General features: G+C 44.0%; 2 protein-coding genes across 7 annotated transcripts in view; both read right to left on the bottom strand.

Annotated features, from left to right (window-relative positions):
- Nucleotides 1–274: 274 nt before the first annotated feature.
- On the bottom strand, nt 275–8,070 carry LOC120443833 (rap guanine nucleotide exchange factor 2). 5 transcript variants are annotated; one of them, XM_044005714.1, is made up of 8 exons: nt 7,711–8,070; nt 6,542–6,665; nt 6,237–6,482; nt 2,341–6,112; nt 2,130–2,279; nt 1,245–1,685; nt 932–1,047; nt 275–777 (listed from the first exon to the last, which is right to left on the bottom strand). In XM_044005714.1, exons 2-7 carry the CDS (start codon nt 6,569–6,571, stop codon nt 980–982), a joined length of 4,707 nt encoding a protein of 1,568 aa, XP_043861649.1. In that variant the 5' UTR covers nt 6,572–6,665; nt 7,711–8,070; the 3' UTR covers nt 275–777; nt 932–979. The 5 variants fall into 5 exon arrangements, with proteins under 5 accessions (XP_043861649.1, XP_039479123.1, XP_043861651.1 ...); XM_039623189.2 differs by having other exon boundaries at nt 275–780; XM_044005716.1 differs by lacking the exon at nt 1,245–1,685.
- A 321-nt stretch (nt 8,071–8,391) lies between these two features.
- LOC120456656 (discoidin domain-containing receptor 2) overlaps nt 8,392–18,085 on the bottom strand; it is a 72,679-nt gene continuing 62,985 nt past the window's right edge. For both annotated transcript variants that reach the window (XM_039643599.1, XM_039643590.2), the window contains exons 15-17: nt 11,477–11,639; nt 9,981–10,130; nt 8,392–9,913 (exon numbers count right to left, since the gene is read on the bottom strand). In XM_039643599.1, coding sequence (XP_039499533.1) covers nt 9,749–9,913; nt 9,981–10,130; nt 11,477–11,639 — 478 coding nt within the window. In that variant the 3' untranslated portion in view covers nt 8,392–9,748. The remainder of the gene's footprint in view (nt 9,914–9,980; nt 10,131–11,476; nt 11,640–18,085) is intronic.

Raw genomic sequence — 18,085 nt, forward strand, 5'->3', positions numbered from 1 at the left:
TATATGTCTCAGGTTTGTCTTTCATAACTTATTTCTGTCTTTCGAGGAAGTTGTACTTTGATGATTTACTTTTTCTTGTGGGCTAGTCTAGGTATTGCTAGGAGTTGTATAATTCTATACACAAATATTGCATTTGTCTGCCACTCTTCCTTTGAATTCTTGGGAACGAATGGTCAAAAAATATATTCGAAAAAATGTTTTGTCTATCTCTCTTTTGGGCTTAATAACTAAATATTTGGAATTGGAGCGAAGGTTTTTCATAATATATATAGCGTATAAAGGAGTATGTTTGTAATAAAATTAGCTTGTACATAAGTATTAAAGAAGTATACATTAATGGAATTAATGGTAGCTTTGAGTTGATTCCGTTTGCGTTTCTATATCAATTGATCGTCTCGTTGTTGTGCTGGGCTTTAAAATTATTTTGTTCTGTTCTTACAATTGTAAATGCCGACGAAAAGTCTTCAAAAGAGTTTTAGTTGGGTCTGCTGAGGAGGTCTGCCTGCAGACGTTTTCTTTTAAGAGAAAAGGCAACTTCTACGCTGGCGGTGAATGATGGGTAGAAAGTGTGTACAAAGAATTTAGCTAAATTAAATAATAAATGGTAGGCCCTAACTAAAATTAAATTCTCAGTTACTAAATCTAGATACGCAATAAAAAATGGATTCTAGTTATGTTTTTGCTGCTCCGGTGAGGGGGTAAAGGTGATTGGATTAGTCGTTTTTGATTGCTGGCGAAATTGAAACCACAACCATTAACAAATTTTGGCAACTCTATCTGCTGAAAATAGAAAATCAATTTGTTAGCGAGCCAAAAGGAAAAACGTTTCAGAACCATAGGTACTTAAGTACTTTATAGAATTCGAGAAATAAATTGAAACATTAAGTAAGCTTATGGTTCTGAGTACACACAATGAAACAGGCATACTTACAACTAATTAAATAAACATATAGCAGTTAAAACAGCACAGTTTGATTCATTATTGATTCATGGGTGGCATGGGGCATATGGTACACTTGGTGCTATCCATAAAATTTGGCGGGCCACCTGTGAAGGAGAAATTGGTATAATTAAGTTGGGATAAATGGTGGGCTTACAAAACGTAGATCAAGCTAGAAAAACAAGTCAAACAACCCGGTAACGCCTATTTCAGAAAGACCCGACTCAACTCCCGCTTTGCATTTGTTTTGTCGCTGGACGGCGATCTGGAAACGGTCGCACCATCTCTCTTGCTGTCGTCTTACCATGCATGTGGTTCAGGTGCCTGCTGCCAGCAGTGCCCTGGTGATGGCTGTAGAGGCTACCCAGGGGGGGCACATTGTAGGGTGGTGGCGGTGGAGGTGGCATGGCCAAAGATTGCTGTTGTTGTTGCTGGAGCTGCTGATGCTGGCTGCGTACGTGCATGTATGCTGCTGCCGTCGGCGGTGCAGAAAGCTGTATGGTTGCTGTGGGCTGGATCGGTGGAGGTGTAGGTGTGCTGGGTGGTGTGTTTGTGCTTTGACAGGGACTGTTCAAGTTGCGGGTCACCGCATTGTTCGATATTTGCTGGAGCAACCGACAGTCGGCAGCGGTATAGACCGGCGGGGATGGCTCGTGTTGCGAGCTGCTCTGTTGCTGCTGGTACTGCATGTGGTAATGCTGCTGCTGCTGATGCACGTAGCCGCTGTCGCAGGACGATATGGAACCTGTTGGGTGTGAAATGAGGGTAAAGAATATGTCTCAGATGGCGGCCGTGAAATGGTGACCTCCATACGGAATTCATTTCATGGTACCACGTGGTGCAAGTGTGCGTGTTGTGTTTGCGTGTTATATGTTTGCGTTTGTGTAGCCGACAACCAACCAATTCCAACCCAACCACCAAAAACTATACTTTTCAAATGCAAGCAGGGAACAGAGTCTAAAGCGCAACTAACAGGTATGAATAACTGGCGACTACAATTTATTTATCGGGATCCGATTGTTAAATATACTCATATAGACTGTGCGTTTCATCTTGATGTTTGTTGTTTCTAAAGCGCTCCAAAAATAATAGACGCACTACACGAGCATACTTAGCATCGGGTTTTAGTAGCAGCTAATGACATATTTTTAGTCGATATACAACTACGATCTTAGGACAAAGCACTTACCGGAAGTCACGGATTTGCGCAATGGTAAATCGCGAAACGTAGTTACACTACTGCTCTCAAGGGAGAGATCTACCGAGGGTAGGGGCGGCGGCGGAGCTGGAGTGTCCGAGTGCGACCGCTCGTGGATTGCGCGAGAGGGCATAATGTTGCCTGCAAAGGAACAGGTTTAGTTAGTGATATAAAACGAGGCATAAAATTATAATCCCTTTACCTCCAGAAGCCAACCGTCGGTGGGAGCAGGGACTAGGACTCGGCGTACACTGGGCATTGGCCACAGCACTGGTTGCCGGTGAGGTGACCACTCCTCCAGGCGACGGTGTGCTGAAACCATGTGCCGCATGCATGTGATGTAGTGGAGGAATCACACCGGCCATTGTGGATCCGTGACGCGGCACGAATGGCTGGTGCGGCCGAATCTTAGAGGACTCCGACAACGATAGCATCTTCTTGACTGCCTGCGGCGAAGCTGTACCGAACTTTGGGCCGTTGTTATGCATCTGTCTTCTTTGATGATCGCTGGTGGAACTCGTTGAGCTGGTTGTCGAAAGGGTAGGTGAACTTGGATGCCTCTTGCGCAGCGAGAGGGAGGAGTTCGGTGCCGAGCTGGAGCTGGTATGGGAATAGATGCTCAATTGGTCGCCGGCATTGAGGCTGGAACTGCCACCGCCTCCTCCGCCGGAACTGCCGCCGCCACCGCCACTTATGCTGCCCCCACCACCGCTTCGGTGTGATGTATTTCCGTGCGAGATGCTGCCCGAGTATGTGGATCCGTGCGCCGGTTCGCATTCCAGCGAAAATTTGTGCAAGAGGTCCTCGTCACTGAGTATTTTGAGGCTGTTGAGATATGCTTTCACCCGACGGACCATCTGCGCCTCCTCAAACATCTTTTTGGGATTGGGCGCCGCCGTCGACTTCTTGCGCCGCTTGATAGTTGCCTGGCCGGCATTGGCGGCGATAACTGTGCCAGCGGCAGCGTTGCTCTGCGACGCAGACATCTGATTGAGCGAGAAGAGAGCGTTCGAGGGAGACTGCCCCTTGAGCTCAAGGATCGACAGCAGATCGTATGGTGAACTGCACATGTGCGTGAGCAGGCGTACCTCCTTGGCCAGCATACGCAGCTTTTCAAAGTTGATGAGGCCGTCCACTCTCGTATCATTGCCCAGGTGAATAAAGGTGAGATCCTTCTTGACGATCGGATAGAACGGGATGATGGGGTGCTGAGCCAGCAGTTCGGCGGACACTAGTTGCCGATACTTGCTCATGTTGCGCGAGGGATCCATTAGGTCCTGCAGGTCGTTGAACAACCTCTGGTATTTGGAGGGCAGCTTCTCCCACGTTTGACGCAGCCGCGACACAGCGCCGTGTCCAAGTCCGGACACGATTGCAAACATGGAGTTAAAGTTGCGGCACTCCTTGCAGTGGCGCGCAATCTTGATGAACTGTTTGACTATCTTCATGCGGCGAACAATGTTGTGTTCGGCACAGATCTCACTCACAACCCAAAACATTTCGCGATTTACCAGTTCAGCAAACTTGCTCAGCATTGGCACTCCGTAGCGCGAGCGTAACTCGAACAGTTCGTCCACGTATTCGGTGGACTCAATCTGACGGAAGTTGGCAAAGTCCTGTAGAGTGAGCTGAATGGCCAGCTCGTATGCATTCAGATGCAGGAAGTGCACGTTCGACTCGCGTACCAGCTCCAAGGCCAGTTCATCTGGAACCAGCGGTTCGGTGCTATCGTTTAACTTGAGGTAGTAACGCGCCGCAAAGCTTATTCGTTCGGCCAGGTTCTGCAGCTGATCGGGCAAACGGCGCTGCTTTACCATACCCCCGTCGCCTACACTCACTTCGCATAGCGAGAAATTGGAGCTAGGGTCGTGAATTCCAAACTCCTGCAGTGTCAGCATTACGACCTCGTGGGCCGTCGTCTCCTTGTAGATGAGCACATATTTGCATGTCTGGTCTGCCTTGTACACCTTAAGCACGTGGTCCGGGTAGTCGGGCAAAAGGTGCGATTGCGTCGAGTTTGTCGTCAAAGTACTGGCCGCTGATGGCCGATGAATGTGGGCGTTTAGGTAGTTCACTTGCAATCGTCCTCCACCGTTTCCACCCGCATCGCTGCCTCCATCATAGTTGAGGCTCGTTAAATCCGGATTCGATTGCGACTGGTAGAGCCGGCCACTCCCACTGACCGTGCAGCCGTTGATAGACGACTGAGTGGAACTGCTGCACGAGCTGACCGCAGAAAGTTTTGACTTGGGATCGTTGAGCAGCGTATCCGAGGAGTCGTTAAGACTGCTTCCGTGATTTTGCTTATTGAGCAAGTTCATCTTTGCCAGCGCTTTCTGCAGCCGTCGCTTTGGCGCCAGAGTCATAAAACCGCCCTTCGTGTCCTGCTGATCCGAATTGGCGCCGGTCGACTTCTTGGCCGAGCTATTATTAACGCTTTGTAGGAGCTGCTGCATAAAATTGGAGGCCATGTTGCCGCTTCCACTCACTGGCGGCGTTTGCGGTGGAGCGCAGTCCGGCTGATCAAGTAGCATATCGACGGAACTAAGGCGCACCATGTGCGCCCGATTTGAGGCACTGACGCCGGACAATTCGTCGGTGGTGCTATCCGAACGACCGTGCAACTTAGCAATGTCATTGGCGCAAATCCGTCTTGGGCTTCGCACGGTCTTGAAACTGCCGCTGCCCGCAGAAATGCTTCCGGAGCCAGCTGTTCCACCGCCATGCTCAAGTGCCTGCATAATCTCCTTGAAGCCAAGCAGGTTGCTCTTAACGCTGATGCTCAAATGGGTGGTGCCCGTGAGAATCTCGTGGGCTCGCTTGCTAGTCACATGGTCCAGCGACTGTCCGTTTACTTCGTGAATCTGATCGCCGCGCTTCAGGCCCACATCCTGTGCCTTTGATCCCGGTTCGACGTGCGAAATGTATATGCCCACGGCTGCGTTTCCGGTGGCTATGGCGACGCCCCGAAGCTCGTAGCCGCCCACAATGCGAAAGTTGAGCGGCTCGTCCCGTGAAGATCGAGTGAGGGTACAGCTGCGCATCCGCGCCTTAGCGGCGCAGGCTATGTGCAACAGGCGCAGCTGGCTGAGCAACTTTTTTCGCTCTAACAGTGCCTCAAAGACCTCTAGAAACTCCATCATCTCAAAGTCCGCCTCGAAATCGGTGAAGTGGTTATTCACCCAGAGAAGCACGACGCGAGTAACGCGATCTCGCAGTTCCTGCGTCTTGTGCGCATCCACCTGCTCCAAGTCGAACCAATGCAGCAACTTGCTGGTCACCTCTTGTGGGTTTTGAATAAAGATGCGGTGTGTGAGCAAAAAGTCCTCCACGTATGTGGGATCGGTCATTGAGTTTTCTTCGACCAGCTGCTGTAGCAGACGCTCCGGAGTACCACGGATAACTACGTGTCCTCGCTTCATGTTTAGGGAAGCCGAAGCTCCAGTGGCTGCTCCGCCACTGCCAGCTGAGTCAGTGCCGGCACCGCCAATGGACCGGAGTTCTGTGACCATGACTACGAAACCGTTCTCGTCCTCATGCCGTCGAATATTCTCCTCGCCTTGATGCTGAATACGGTAGTAGTCCGTCTGCGTGATGCAGACAAATTGGCAGTCGTCGCACTTGGTTCGCATCACACCTCGGTGGTAGAGCTTGTCCATGGTGGGAAGAATGCCAAAGGAGTCTCCCATCTGCAACTCTTCGCGGCTGCCGTTCGCGTGCTCGATCTCCACCGCTCCGTTTATGAGCACCGACCAAGAGTCCAGTTCCTCACCATCTGACATGACGACGGTGCCCGCCTTGTCCACCACGGCGAATACCATCACGGAACATAGTGCTCTTCGCACTGCCAGCGTTATGTTGGTGAAAGCTTTTAGGCCCTGCGTGAACTCCAGAAGTACTTCCACATCCTCCTCGCTGCGCTCCGCGGGATCCTTCTCCAGACAGTCACGTACTGCATCGCGCACGGTTAGACTCTACGTAAATTAGAAAAGAAGTCAAATAAATGATCAGAATTGCTCTAGTATAATGTTCTCTCATATTGATATGACTTTCCAATACATCGTTATAATGTATATATTCAACGTTTTGTGCACTCACATCCATGCTTTCCGCCAGATCCTCCTCGTCAGAGTCCACGACGGACTCCACCAGCCCGGAGAGGTCAATCTCCTCGGCCTCCAGCGACGAGGCATAGTTCGAGGCCATTGTATCGCTGCCGCTGTACGCCGAACTGGTGTCACTGGAGTGCGAGCCCCGGTTGCATTTTTGGTGCAGTTCCGGCCGGTTGATTGTCGTCGAGCTGCCCACCACCGCTCCTGTGCCTGCTATGCTTGTGGGTGGATACTGTGGGAGAGAGAGGTCAATTTAATTGAGGTACAATAAAGAAATCTGCGCGCACTCACATGATGTCTGATATGGTGATACGGATCCATGAGGGGTAGCTTTTGCTGTGGATGCTGCCTACAACGGCATGCCAACCTCGCCCCGCCTGATGTGATATGTGATGAGATTAGACTTTATACTTAACTGAAAAGGTTGAGAAAGGACCATGGTAAGCAAGGAAAGGAGGATGGTGTAAGTAATCTTATAATAAAATTTAAATATCCATTTATTTTCGACATAATAAGACAAGCATTTTGCTTGTAATATCCTTATGATCATAGATAAAATCAACAATAGCAGCGACGTTTTTAATTGCCATTTGTACATTGTTTGGCTTTCTAACCGAAAACAATTGGACAACAGATTAGCCATTGTATTGTTTTGGGCTAATTTAAAGAAAGGGTGGCCCAAATTGGCGGCTCATAGAAATCGCGGATGTAGTGGCATCTGCAGAGCTTTGATTGCGATGCACACGGCGCTTGAAAACAAAGGTTTTCGAAACGACAACAAACGAAATTGCTGTGAGAGTTTGTTAGCCAATTCTTATTCGGCTTTTTGTTTGCTGTTGCTGCTTTTGTTTTTTAATTTTGGTTTTTTTCATTGGACCATTTGCTGCCCGCACTAACACACTTTCATTTTCCGACACAACAAACACAATGATGCCAATAAATTAAGGCAAACAAAAACAATCGGAGAGCGAGCGAAAATTCTCATGAAATTACATTTTTTTCATTTTAAATTTTACGCTCTATAACAAAAAAAAGAGAGAATTTGAAGCAGTCTTGTTTTTTTCTCATTTTTTGTAACAGTGTGCATATGTGTGGGAGCCGAAGCTGCTACTGTACGTGAGAGCGATTGCTATGTGTGTGCATGTGTGCGTGCGACGGGGGCGAGCGACACAGAAAAATAATAACAAAAATGGAAACGAAAATTGTAGGCGACGACATCCGCTGCGCGGATAAGCCGTGCACAACAATAATAATAGGAGCATTGCAAAATCAAAGCGTAGTAAATAAAACACACTTTGCACCACCCACACAGACACCACGGGCACCAACACACTCGCACAGCCAGCAGATATGGGCGTGTTTGCTGCAGTTGAATGGTTTTTGCGGGCTGCAAGGGCCCTCCAGTTGCGGGGGGAGTGGGGGTCAGTGTTTATGTCGCTGCACTTGCTAATTATACGCACTTTTTATTTAGCCGCAAGTTATCCAGTTTCCCAGCTGCCCTTTTTGCGTACACTGCTGCATAAAGAGATTCAGGCAGCGTGTGTGTGTATTGGTATTGTGCTGCGCATTGTTGGAATTTCTTTCACTCACACACACGCACACACACACATCTCGACGAGGAAAAGTGGCTGGTGCACTGGAGTTTTGGGTGCGCTTTTCGCTTTCAGCTGCGTGGCAGTGTGTGTCCGATGCTTTTTCGATTTGCTTTCATTTGGTGTATTAGTTCTTCGATTCGAGGGCGACCGTTTAATTTAGAAAAATTAAGTAGCTGAAAACTAAAAGTCCGACGCGTCTTACAGTGTGACCACACCGCTCAGAGATACCAGGTTTTCTAGACTGTCTATGACTATCGCTGCTCTGCGGTATTTAAATACCGATGGATTGGAATCGATTGTTGACCCATCGATATGTTCGCTAGTATAACTTTTGTCCGCTAGTAGCGCCACTACTGTTTCAAAAAATAACCGTTGATCTAAGATCGGTTCTGTTTGCTTCATGTTTCTTACAATTTTTTTTGTATAGATGGCGCCCAGGTGATGATATCAATAACTTTAAACTTCAGGTCAACAAGAAATTTATTAATAAAAAAGCCAGAAAATATAAATTCCGTTTGTAAGGATTTTATTTTATTTTATAATCTAATGCAATTTTTTCCATTTCAAAAAGCGTACAATTCTGAGTTTCATCTTTAGAGTTCTTTTATTAAACATGATTGTGCTCAACGATTTTCTTTTCTTGTTTCTACGTTTTGCTTATTTATAATTTGAGTTACACTGATCTTTAGCAAGGAAAACGTATCGGTTATTTTATGGCTATGCTAAATTAAAATAATTACGTTTAATTTTATTTAATGCTTGAAATAAATTCCTTTGATTTGGAATGGGAATTTAACCAGAAACATTTTAAATATATGAAATACATGAAAACCATTGAGCTCGTAATTAAAATATGGTAAATGTCGTCTATCATGCAAATTTAAAACGATCTTACAGCTATGCTTATATTTAAAACTAATTTTCTTAGATCGAGTTGATATAACTGCATATCTTTTTTTCAGCGAAACCTTTTCAAGCTTTTGATAGAATACAAAGTAATACAAAGAAGTTCAAAAATGATTTTTAGACTTTGTACAGCACAAAAAATAGCAGGGAAAAGGCACAGTAAACATTTGGTTGAACAAAATACATTTTTGATATGCGTCTAATTGACTTTTGTGTAGACTAGATTTCAAAACGAATGTCTGCGATTAGCCTAGGTTTTTAACTCGAAAGAGTTTAGATTTGCAGAAATACAAAGCACTTTGCACAATCGTTTTCACATTTCTTTGTTTAAACAGTTATTGTCAAAATTATATGCAGGCTTTAAATACTTTTTTCCATCGCGATACATCGTCAGAATGCAATTTTAATTTTAGGAAAAGGGGCAGCAACGGCAGGTGGACATTACTTAGTTTTTATAAATATAGACTCATTTCATGTTACTCTAGTAAATATGTAAAGCATAATTGATTTGATAGATAGCGTTCAGGTGGAGGAGCGATAGGTACACACATATGTCAATGTTTTCATTTTTCGATTCCATTTAATTATCCATTGGATAGAATGCACAAATATTACCATACGGAGTTTACTACCAATATTATTTACATTTAAACTCTTTTAATGTGTATTATTCGAAGGATTTTATAAGCTATTCACTTGATTGTGTCCTTACAAGTATAATATTTGTTAGCGATTCCTGTGTTTTACCGTACAAACAGTCGTTACCTCTGATATACATAACTTTATCATTTCCGCTTGGGCATATCCAGTGGAAAGAAATGTAACGTATTAAATTCGGGGTTTGGTTTTCGATCATAAGCTTATCATTACTAAGTTCTCTACATGCATTTCTCTTTAAAAGTACATTACTCCCGTATAGCTGTCAAAATTGATAATTGAATTTTACCTGCTAAAATCGTGTTCAATTCGTGTTGCTACATCTAGAATGCTGAATGCTTCAATACAAGTGTGTTTGGGTCTGTGGCTTAAAACCTAGATTCTTGCGCTGCAGATACAAATGTATCTCACGGAAACTGGGTCGACTCGACTCGTCGCGCTGCCAGCACTCGCACATCAGATCGTAAATCTCGCGCGGACAATTCGGCGGCATTGGCAAAAGTTCCTAAAAAATACGAGGCAACATAATTCATTGACCGACCACATTTATAAATATTTCTGTAGCCACTCACATGCATTTTATAGTCGCGGTATATGAGCCCAATGTTTTCAATTACACTTTTGTCCGACAAATGCTCGTAGGGCTGTTCCCTGGCGAAAGTCAATATCTCCCACAGGGCAACTGCGAAGGACCACACATCCGACTTGGTTGTGAACTTGCCCTGCAAAAAAGTTGTAAAGCCAAGAATGTTAAAAACTTACTGAAGAGTAAGGAAATCTATTAATTATTAGGAAATATGTTTTAATACTTTCGATAAATTACACATAAAGTTTATCACTAGTACAAATCAATAATTAGGTTGTTGGCTTATAGCTATAAATATCTACTAGGGTATATACTTAGGATTTGCTTTTGGCTTCAAAAACACACTCTGCTCCTGTGAATAACACGCTGTTCATGTGTCTAAAACCTTCTGCAGGGTTTCATTATACGCAACAGCGTTTCGCATCCCGCCCCCTTATCAATTCTGATTTTTCCTGCAGTGCTATCCACTCATTCGTTCGTTTATTTGGGCCCTGATAAACCCCTCTGGAAACCTCTGAAAGCATGCTTTCCTGCAAACTCGTACTTGTATCTAGTCTTCCTGCCTCCCAGAGGCTCTTTGTTTTTATCTGTCATATTGTGTGGCATGTGGCAATGTTTGTGCATATTCATGTACATTTCGTTCCGTTTGCTTTTCGTAGTCTGCCCAAAAATCTGCTCCCTGGTTCTGCTGTAGTTAATTAATTTAGTTGGTGCGGTTTTCGCTCGGGGATTTATAAAATATTTTACTCGGATTTTGGTTACTTTTACCCGCTGCTGTATGTTTTTTCCTATTCTGTACTCTTGTTATGCCATTGCGTAAAAACGTTTTTTTCGGTAGAAAAAAAAAAGGAGTACACTTAGTACATAGGAAGAGTTGAGTTCCCCAAGGGTTAATGGACTCCACACGTTTGTTAATTAACCAGCCGCCTAATTGGCGTTACATTTTGCATTATTTTACTGATTCGAAGTGGGCGTTTACTTCAACGTACCACATTAAAATCTGAATTTATTTTCAAAAGTCAAATATAGAAACAAAGATACTACTTTGATAATAGATTGTTCGCCTTGGAGCGGAATTAACACAACCCAATTTCGCAGCCTAAATATCTTGGGCTTAATAACTATAGCTACTCGTACAATTGAGCTTCGAAAATTGTTATTGAGGAACCCACTTGTTGTCGGTCCGCTGGTTTATTAATTAAATTGGAGTTCACTAAGCCTATCCTTGTTACGCTTTAATTAGTGTGTAGATATACCTACAAGGTGATGTGATAATACCTAAGAAGAGCAATTTAAAAGCTTCTTACGATACTCAATAAAATGGCATTCTTTGTTATAGTTGCTAGCTTAAACATATATCATCATTAGCTAGGTTACTAGGTAGGCATACCTTGCAACCCAGCAAATCTTAGTTTCGAATGGGTTATTCTAAATATTAAAGCATACATAATGTAATATAGTATGTATATTAGTAAAGCTTACCAGTAGGACGCTCTCCCAAGCCATCCACCGAATGGGCATGGGCTGGCTCTGTCTGCCGGTGAAGCCCTCCAGTTGGCAGTAGTCGGTCGCGTAGGCCGAGCGATTTATCACAGTGCCGATGGAGCAGACTTTGACGCACAGTTCGGGGCCAATGATGCAGCTCCTGGAGGAAACAAGGACATGGCAATTAAAAAATAAATACCAGAAGGTAAATATTGAGAGAAAGAGCTAAACCACCCCAAAGGCAGTCGTGCAATGTCAAGGATGCCAAATATTTGCATTTGCTTAGACAAAAGAGCGCCCCGAGTGCTCTACGTCCAGTTAATTTTTAAAACGAGTTGACTTTGGCTTGCAAATACCCAACCATTCGCTGGTTTAAAAGAAGCATAGAAAAGGAATTTATAAATAGTATACTTTATACATTTGTTACTCAGTTAAAAGCTAATACGTGGGTTTTAAGTGGAAAGAAGACGTGTCTTTTTCAGTAGAGATATTTTCTTGAATTTACATACATATGTTTGCATCCTTACTTATATGTGATTAAAAGAATTACAGTTGCCAGGATATTAAACATCCTATCTACAGAAACGTGTGGGCTTTCACGTTGAATTCAATAAGTGCCTCTTTTGGACTAATCTGAGGCATCAACATCGAAACTAATTATCGACCACTTGGTAAGGTGAGGAAGGGGGCAGGGGCAGTTTCCTCTCCGACACCGCCATTGAGTGGAAGGCTGATCAAATATGCAAGGACCAGACCAAGTGGGCTGAAGGACTAAGCGCCCTGCGTTTCAGGACTAATCTCCTGCAGTGGAGCATAAAGTGAGCCATAACCCATCAGTCGAGCGGTCTGACAAGCATAATTTCCTGTCTCTCAATATTGAAAAAAGGATATAAAGTCCTGTCAGATTGCAAATAAATTGTAAGCTTGAAGTGCTACGAGCGACGTCGTTGTCTTGACATGTAATGCGTTTAGACCAAACAGCAAACCACATGTCGAGTACGGAACGAAAACGAGAATGGGGTCGAAAAGGGCAAGTTGCAACCCTCGGATAGACAACTGTTTCTGATTTCGGCGCATTATAGATTTCTATTTCCAGGACGTGTCAACAGTTCAGCAGTTCGAACGAGTACGAGTTTGAGTATGAGTATGAGGTGAGCTGAGTGAAAGGTTTAATTTTCAACAAACATGCGAAGGGGCGGGAACACTTGGATTGCGGATTGTGGATGGCTGGCAGGCTGAGTGAGTAGTTAAGTAGGCTTGCCAGGGCTGTTTATGGATTGGCTTGAATTTCCATCATTGTGCCTTAGACAGCCACTGACAGTGACGTCGACACGTGTCGAGGCTTCTCGAGCTGAAAACCGAGACCAGTACAAACGTACACACTCATTACATGGTTCCGATTACTTCTGGAAAACTAATATATTCCCGGTCCATTAAAGTGACTTTCTACAACATTTTATTTCACAAAAGTAGATAAGTGTTTTCGAAAATGGTTTAGATGAGTTTAGAATTGGCAGCACCGTGTAGTTTCGCGTAGTGGCGAATCGCATCGAGGTAACTGCTAAAAATGATAAGTAAGAATAATCTTTTTTTTTTGTCGGAAATATTTATAAAAAGTGCAACTCGCAAAGGCTCATTGCAATTTTCCGAATAACAGCGAGATAAATTCAGTTTAAATCAATTGTTCCCATGGGAGATACATGTAGCATGCATATGAATTGATTAATTGGAAAGCTTGTATCAATTGCCATGACTCCATGACTCACCGGATATTTTACGTACTTGTATGCAGTCGACATACGACATACAATTAATTAAAACATCAGCAGCAACACTTTGATGGTAATAGCCCTACCGTGCGACTAAAAGAGCCAAGCTCCAGGAATCGAAAGCAAGCTGCGCCTGGGGACTTGGCCAACAATTTCACATGTCAACGCATGCAAAAATGAAACGAGGGCGGAACTATGTCGCATGGGGTTGCGAACCTGATCAGGTGGAATGTGGAATGTGGCAGGGGGAATCGTTAGGAGGTGGTGCCACTGCCACTGCTGCTGCTGTTGCCAATAAAGGTCAAATTAAGGGGTCGCAGCGGAAGGTCGCTGACTGCTGCGCATGCATTTAACCTCTGACATGGCGACGCGTTCAAATAAAATGAAAATACATCAGCAACAGTAGCAGATGCAGTAGCATCCACATCCGCATCCGCATGGCGGGAATAGCTCCGGGTTGAGCTTCCCTCGGGTGGAGCTACTAACGTTGCCATGACACCGCCGGACATTCCGAAATACTCCTGGGCCATCGGAGTGGGATGTAATGCTCAGCCAGGCGGCAGTAGTTGCCATGTCAGAACTATTGATTGACTTCGGGAAAGCAAAACGGCAGTGGAGGTAGCCAGGCACACTTTGCAGTGATGCAAGTTGCAATTTAAGCTCGCCAAACGTATAATTCCAACCAAGACGTATCAAAGTGTTCGGCCATGATTGGAGTAATGGTATCCGACTGGCAAATGCATGATTATTAGATGCAGCATGCTCTTTTGAAAGCACAGATTCAGTCAGATTCCAACGAAATGCCATATTTTCAGCATTAAGACTTTCACATTTACTGCGTTATTAATGTGCATGTTCTGTTGCGTTTTTTTGTTGTCATTTTTGCTGTCTGGATTTTAATTAAAATTTGCACTGGGTAAGAGTTTGATAGGAGGTTGGTTTACCGCCTTTTTAATGTTGATTTTATGCAAATGACACTTGATTGGACGCAGGGAGTGTGAGTGTGTGTGCAATCACTTTGTGATTAAAGTGATATTAAAAGCCATTTTGTGGTGCTGCAGGATGGGGGAAATCGAAACTAACCATTCCAAAACTCATATTTTCCATAATATTTTATTTTTCCATAAATACTTAAAAAAATTTAAAAGGACTTGCAAATATCATGTTAATAAATTCAGAAGTTGCATTTTAAACTAAATGTACGTTTTGCTTTTACTGTTTTTGTTATAGATTCAAGTTACAATACAAGTTTGTAGGTACTTTTTAGTTAAGATTTGAATCAAACTTCAGTTTCACAATAAAAATATGCATATGTGTGGGAAAAGTATTGATTTCGTATCAAGTCGCTAGCAGCAGGATTATTCAATGCAATGTCTGAGTCCATAACGCTCAGCATCACATTAAAATTAATTAAACCACACTGACACCCCGAACTCAACTCGATACGTACGTTCCTCATTACGGGAGTGCTTTTGCGGGCATATTTCATGTCATAAGCCCGGAATATCAACGATTGCCATTAAAGCGGCCACGCGATGCGTAGCTGAAAGCAGATTTGTGGCAGCATCAATTTCTGAAGGAAAGCATATTGCGCGGCAGGACAACAATGGGCAAGTCCAAGTTGGATGCCAACTAAATCCAATTACAGGCATTTCGCCGGCTCGCAAAGGAGCTGCCAGGATACGCAGGATACGCCGGATATGCAGGATATGCAGAGCACTGCACATCGAACACGTGTGCGCAACGAATTCTTCCATTGAATTTTTGGGTAATTCGGGGGTTGGGTGGGTTGGTCGCCGCCCCTTCTCCGGCGGAATGGGCACGGGTCCGTTGGGTTCGTCAGACATATTGCAAGCCGCCCGCAGCGCGCCATAAAGGTTTACTTTTCATTTACGCGCTGCGAAAAGGGGACAAAGGCACAACCCATACAGCTGCGCTGCACTCACACACACGCACACACGCACTCACGCACACACGCACACACGCGCATGTGGAGGGGCACAGAGTCCTTTGCGAGGTCCTGTTATGGCTGGCCACTGCAGCAACGCCGAAAAATTGTAATTAAACTTAATCCGCTCAATTTGAAACGCACACCCAGGCCGTCAAAAGTGCCCTCCTTTCAGCTTCCGTGATCACAATGGCAGGCGGAATGGAATGCCTCCTTTCACTCGTAAGAGCCATGTATTCATTTAAAAAAATTCAGTTAATTTGGCCGGGCTGATTAAAATATTTATTGAAATGAAATGAAAACTAAAAACTAAAACAAACACGCGTACTTCTTCGAATGCAATTATTTAATAGCAATTATGAATGTACATGCAAGCAAACAAAATGTATTGTTAATGGAAAACATATAGAAAATAATATGTATCAGTGAAATGGGTAATGCAATCTGTTTTACAATTTATTCATTAATTAAATACTTGTAGCTATGGGAACAGAATAATAACAAAAGGGGTAAAAAAAAAACAAAACCTTAAAATAGAGATATACTTTGAAAAGGATATAATGAATATAAGTTCTGATTAAGTTCTGTGCAACGTAAGTACTAACCCTATATTAGTCACGTCTACAAGATTTGTCATGTAAATAACGATGAATTATAGTAGGTATATAAAGAGCTCAAACTTCGCCTAGAAGCTGTTGCTCCTGAAACGTGTTCGAAGTTTTGGATAAGTTTCCCGAGGATACGAGGGCTGCTCTTACTGCCCGCTTGGGCAATTTAACTAAAAGCCCAATCAATCATCTTAGACGGGCCACCTCAAACCATTGCTTAATTTGCGCTCAACCCGCCAGAAGCCCCCCAATCCCCAACCCCCAACCCTCAACCCCGCCATTCGGGCGCCCCTGACAACTCGTGGACTCCTTTGTCAATGTTGGCACTTCGCGTCCGTCCCTCGCAACGGACTTTGAGGTAAACTCCTCACTGCGGTGCCCCAAGAGCTTTAATCCGCTTTTTGGTCGCTTTCCGAACTTTATCCTCCTGGTCCCGCCGCCACCTGCGCCAGAACCAGAACCAGAATCTCAATCTGAGCCTGAGCCTGAGCCTGAACCTGAGTATCTGAATCTGAATCTGATTGGGGCATATGCTGCAAGCGCTGGTCTGCACACATATTTGCCCAGCTGCCGAAAGGGTTGATTATTTGGGGAGCGGAAGGCTTAGGAATTGCTGCAACGAAAGCGCCCAAAGACGGCTTACGCAGGGCCTAAGAACTTAAAGGAGTCGGCATTCGCAAATGATGGCTCCTTTAAGGTAATTGCTTGGAAATAACCCAAGCTTAACGCCTTAGATTCTCAAAGCAATTTCCTATGAACGCAGTTTTAACGCAACATGTGAAGAGTAAAATGTAGAACCTTTAATTCCCCCAAAAACCCTACATAATACTGCAAATTGAATTCGCTACTGTAACGATGAATGGCTACTACCCAAAGTGCAGTACTATGTAGTCATTATTCGATTGAAGTGAAAAAATCTGTGCAAATCCGGCACATTCTATCTCTTAAATACCCTATTGTTTGGCCGCAGACTCAGCCAACTGCAGACTGCAAGCGATGGACAATGACTACGATGCCGCCCATCTTACAATAACAAGAATAATCACCATGAGAATATAATTATGTCTGCTTTCTGCAATTATTTCAATTATGAGTATAAATACAAGCTGTTGCATTCACACCAGAAACCATGAAAACTTTTTGGCCGCCTGGTGCATGAAAATCTTGCACAATTTCCAGCGCATTCAGGCTGAAAAAAAAGTGGCGGAAATGGTTTTTCTTAGCAGACGCACTGTGAAATTCTTCATCATTTAAAGGTCTCAGAAAAAATTAAGAATTTTCAAAAGTTCATTAATTATTTTTGAAACAATTAAGAGTCTAACAATTTAAATACTCATAAATACAACTTTTATGTGTTGTCTGGCATGAAGGTATGCCCAAAAAGTAAAGGTAAACAGAAACGATGCCATTGCCAGACTTAAATGAAGAAAACTCGTCTGCCATAAGTCCTTAAAACCAGATAATCTGCCATTTCAATGGCTCTAGTCTGCCCAGGCAGCTGTTGATGTGGAGTCAATGGTCCAGACAAATCTATTAGTGCATTGCTCTCTTTCCGGCGAAAAAGAACAAACATTAGCGTCTAATTCCCTCGCGCAACAAATTCATCAACTGCCACATAATCCAGAAAATTTTTCAGCACTTAAATTTGGACATGACTGGAAAGTTTTCCTTTCTTGCCTACTTTCGGGGCCTCCTAATCCCTAAACTGTCGCAAAACTTTGGCCGCCCACAGAACCAAAAGAATCCAAAAAAAAAAAATTTATACACACACAAACATAAAGAGAAATAAAAAAGGCCAACGAAACTTTTTGCAGAAGATAAAAGTGCGAAGTTTGAGACCGCGGTCGGTCAGGCCGGGGAAAGCGGATTGTGGAAGGAATTTGAGGCGAAAATTACAAACATTTTCAATTATCAAGCCAAACAACGAGCTTGTGATGTATTGTCTGGGCGCTCATTATAACATTACCGTCATATAATTACAGCCTGATGCCTGTTTATTAAGTTTAAATGGCCTCGTCTCTCTCTAAGTGTGTCGCTTGATAAATGACTCTGGCGCAGCTTTTGTGGCGACTGTACCGCTCCAAAATGGCTCCAAAATGGCACTGGCCAGCTACTGTCACCTGCTCACAATCATTTTTCAAAGGGTTATGCAAAGACAAAGCCAAGACGGTAAGCAGTGGTCGGAGGAGGATGTCTTCCTTCGGATGGCGTTCGGTGTCCATTTTTCATAACGCCTTGCGGTATGCTACACAAAATGTATATTAGTTTACCTTTCTGTCGC

Source organism: Drosophila santomea, chromosome 2L (genome assembly GCF_016746245.2).
Source record: "Drosophila santomea strain STO CAGO 1482 chromosome 2L, Prin_Dsan_1.1, whole genome shotgun sequence".
NCBI lineage: Eukaryota > Metazoa > Arthropoda > Insecta > Diptera > Drosophilidae > Drosophila > Drosophila santomea.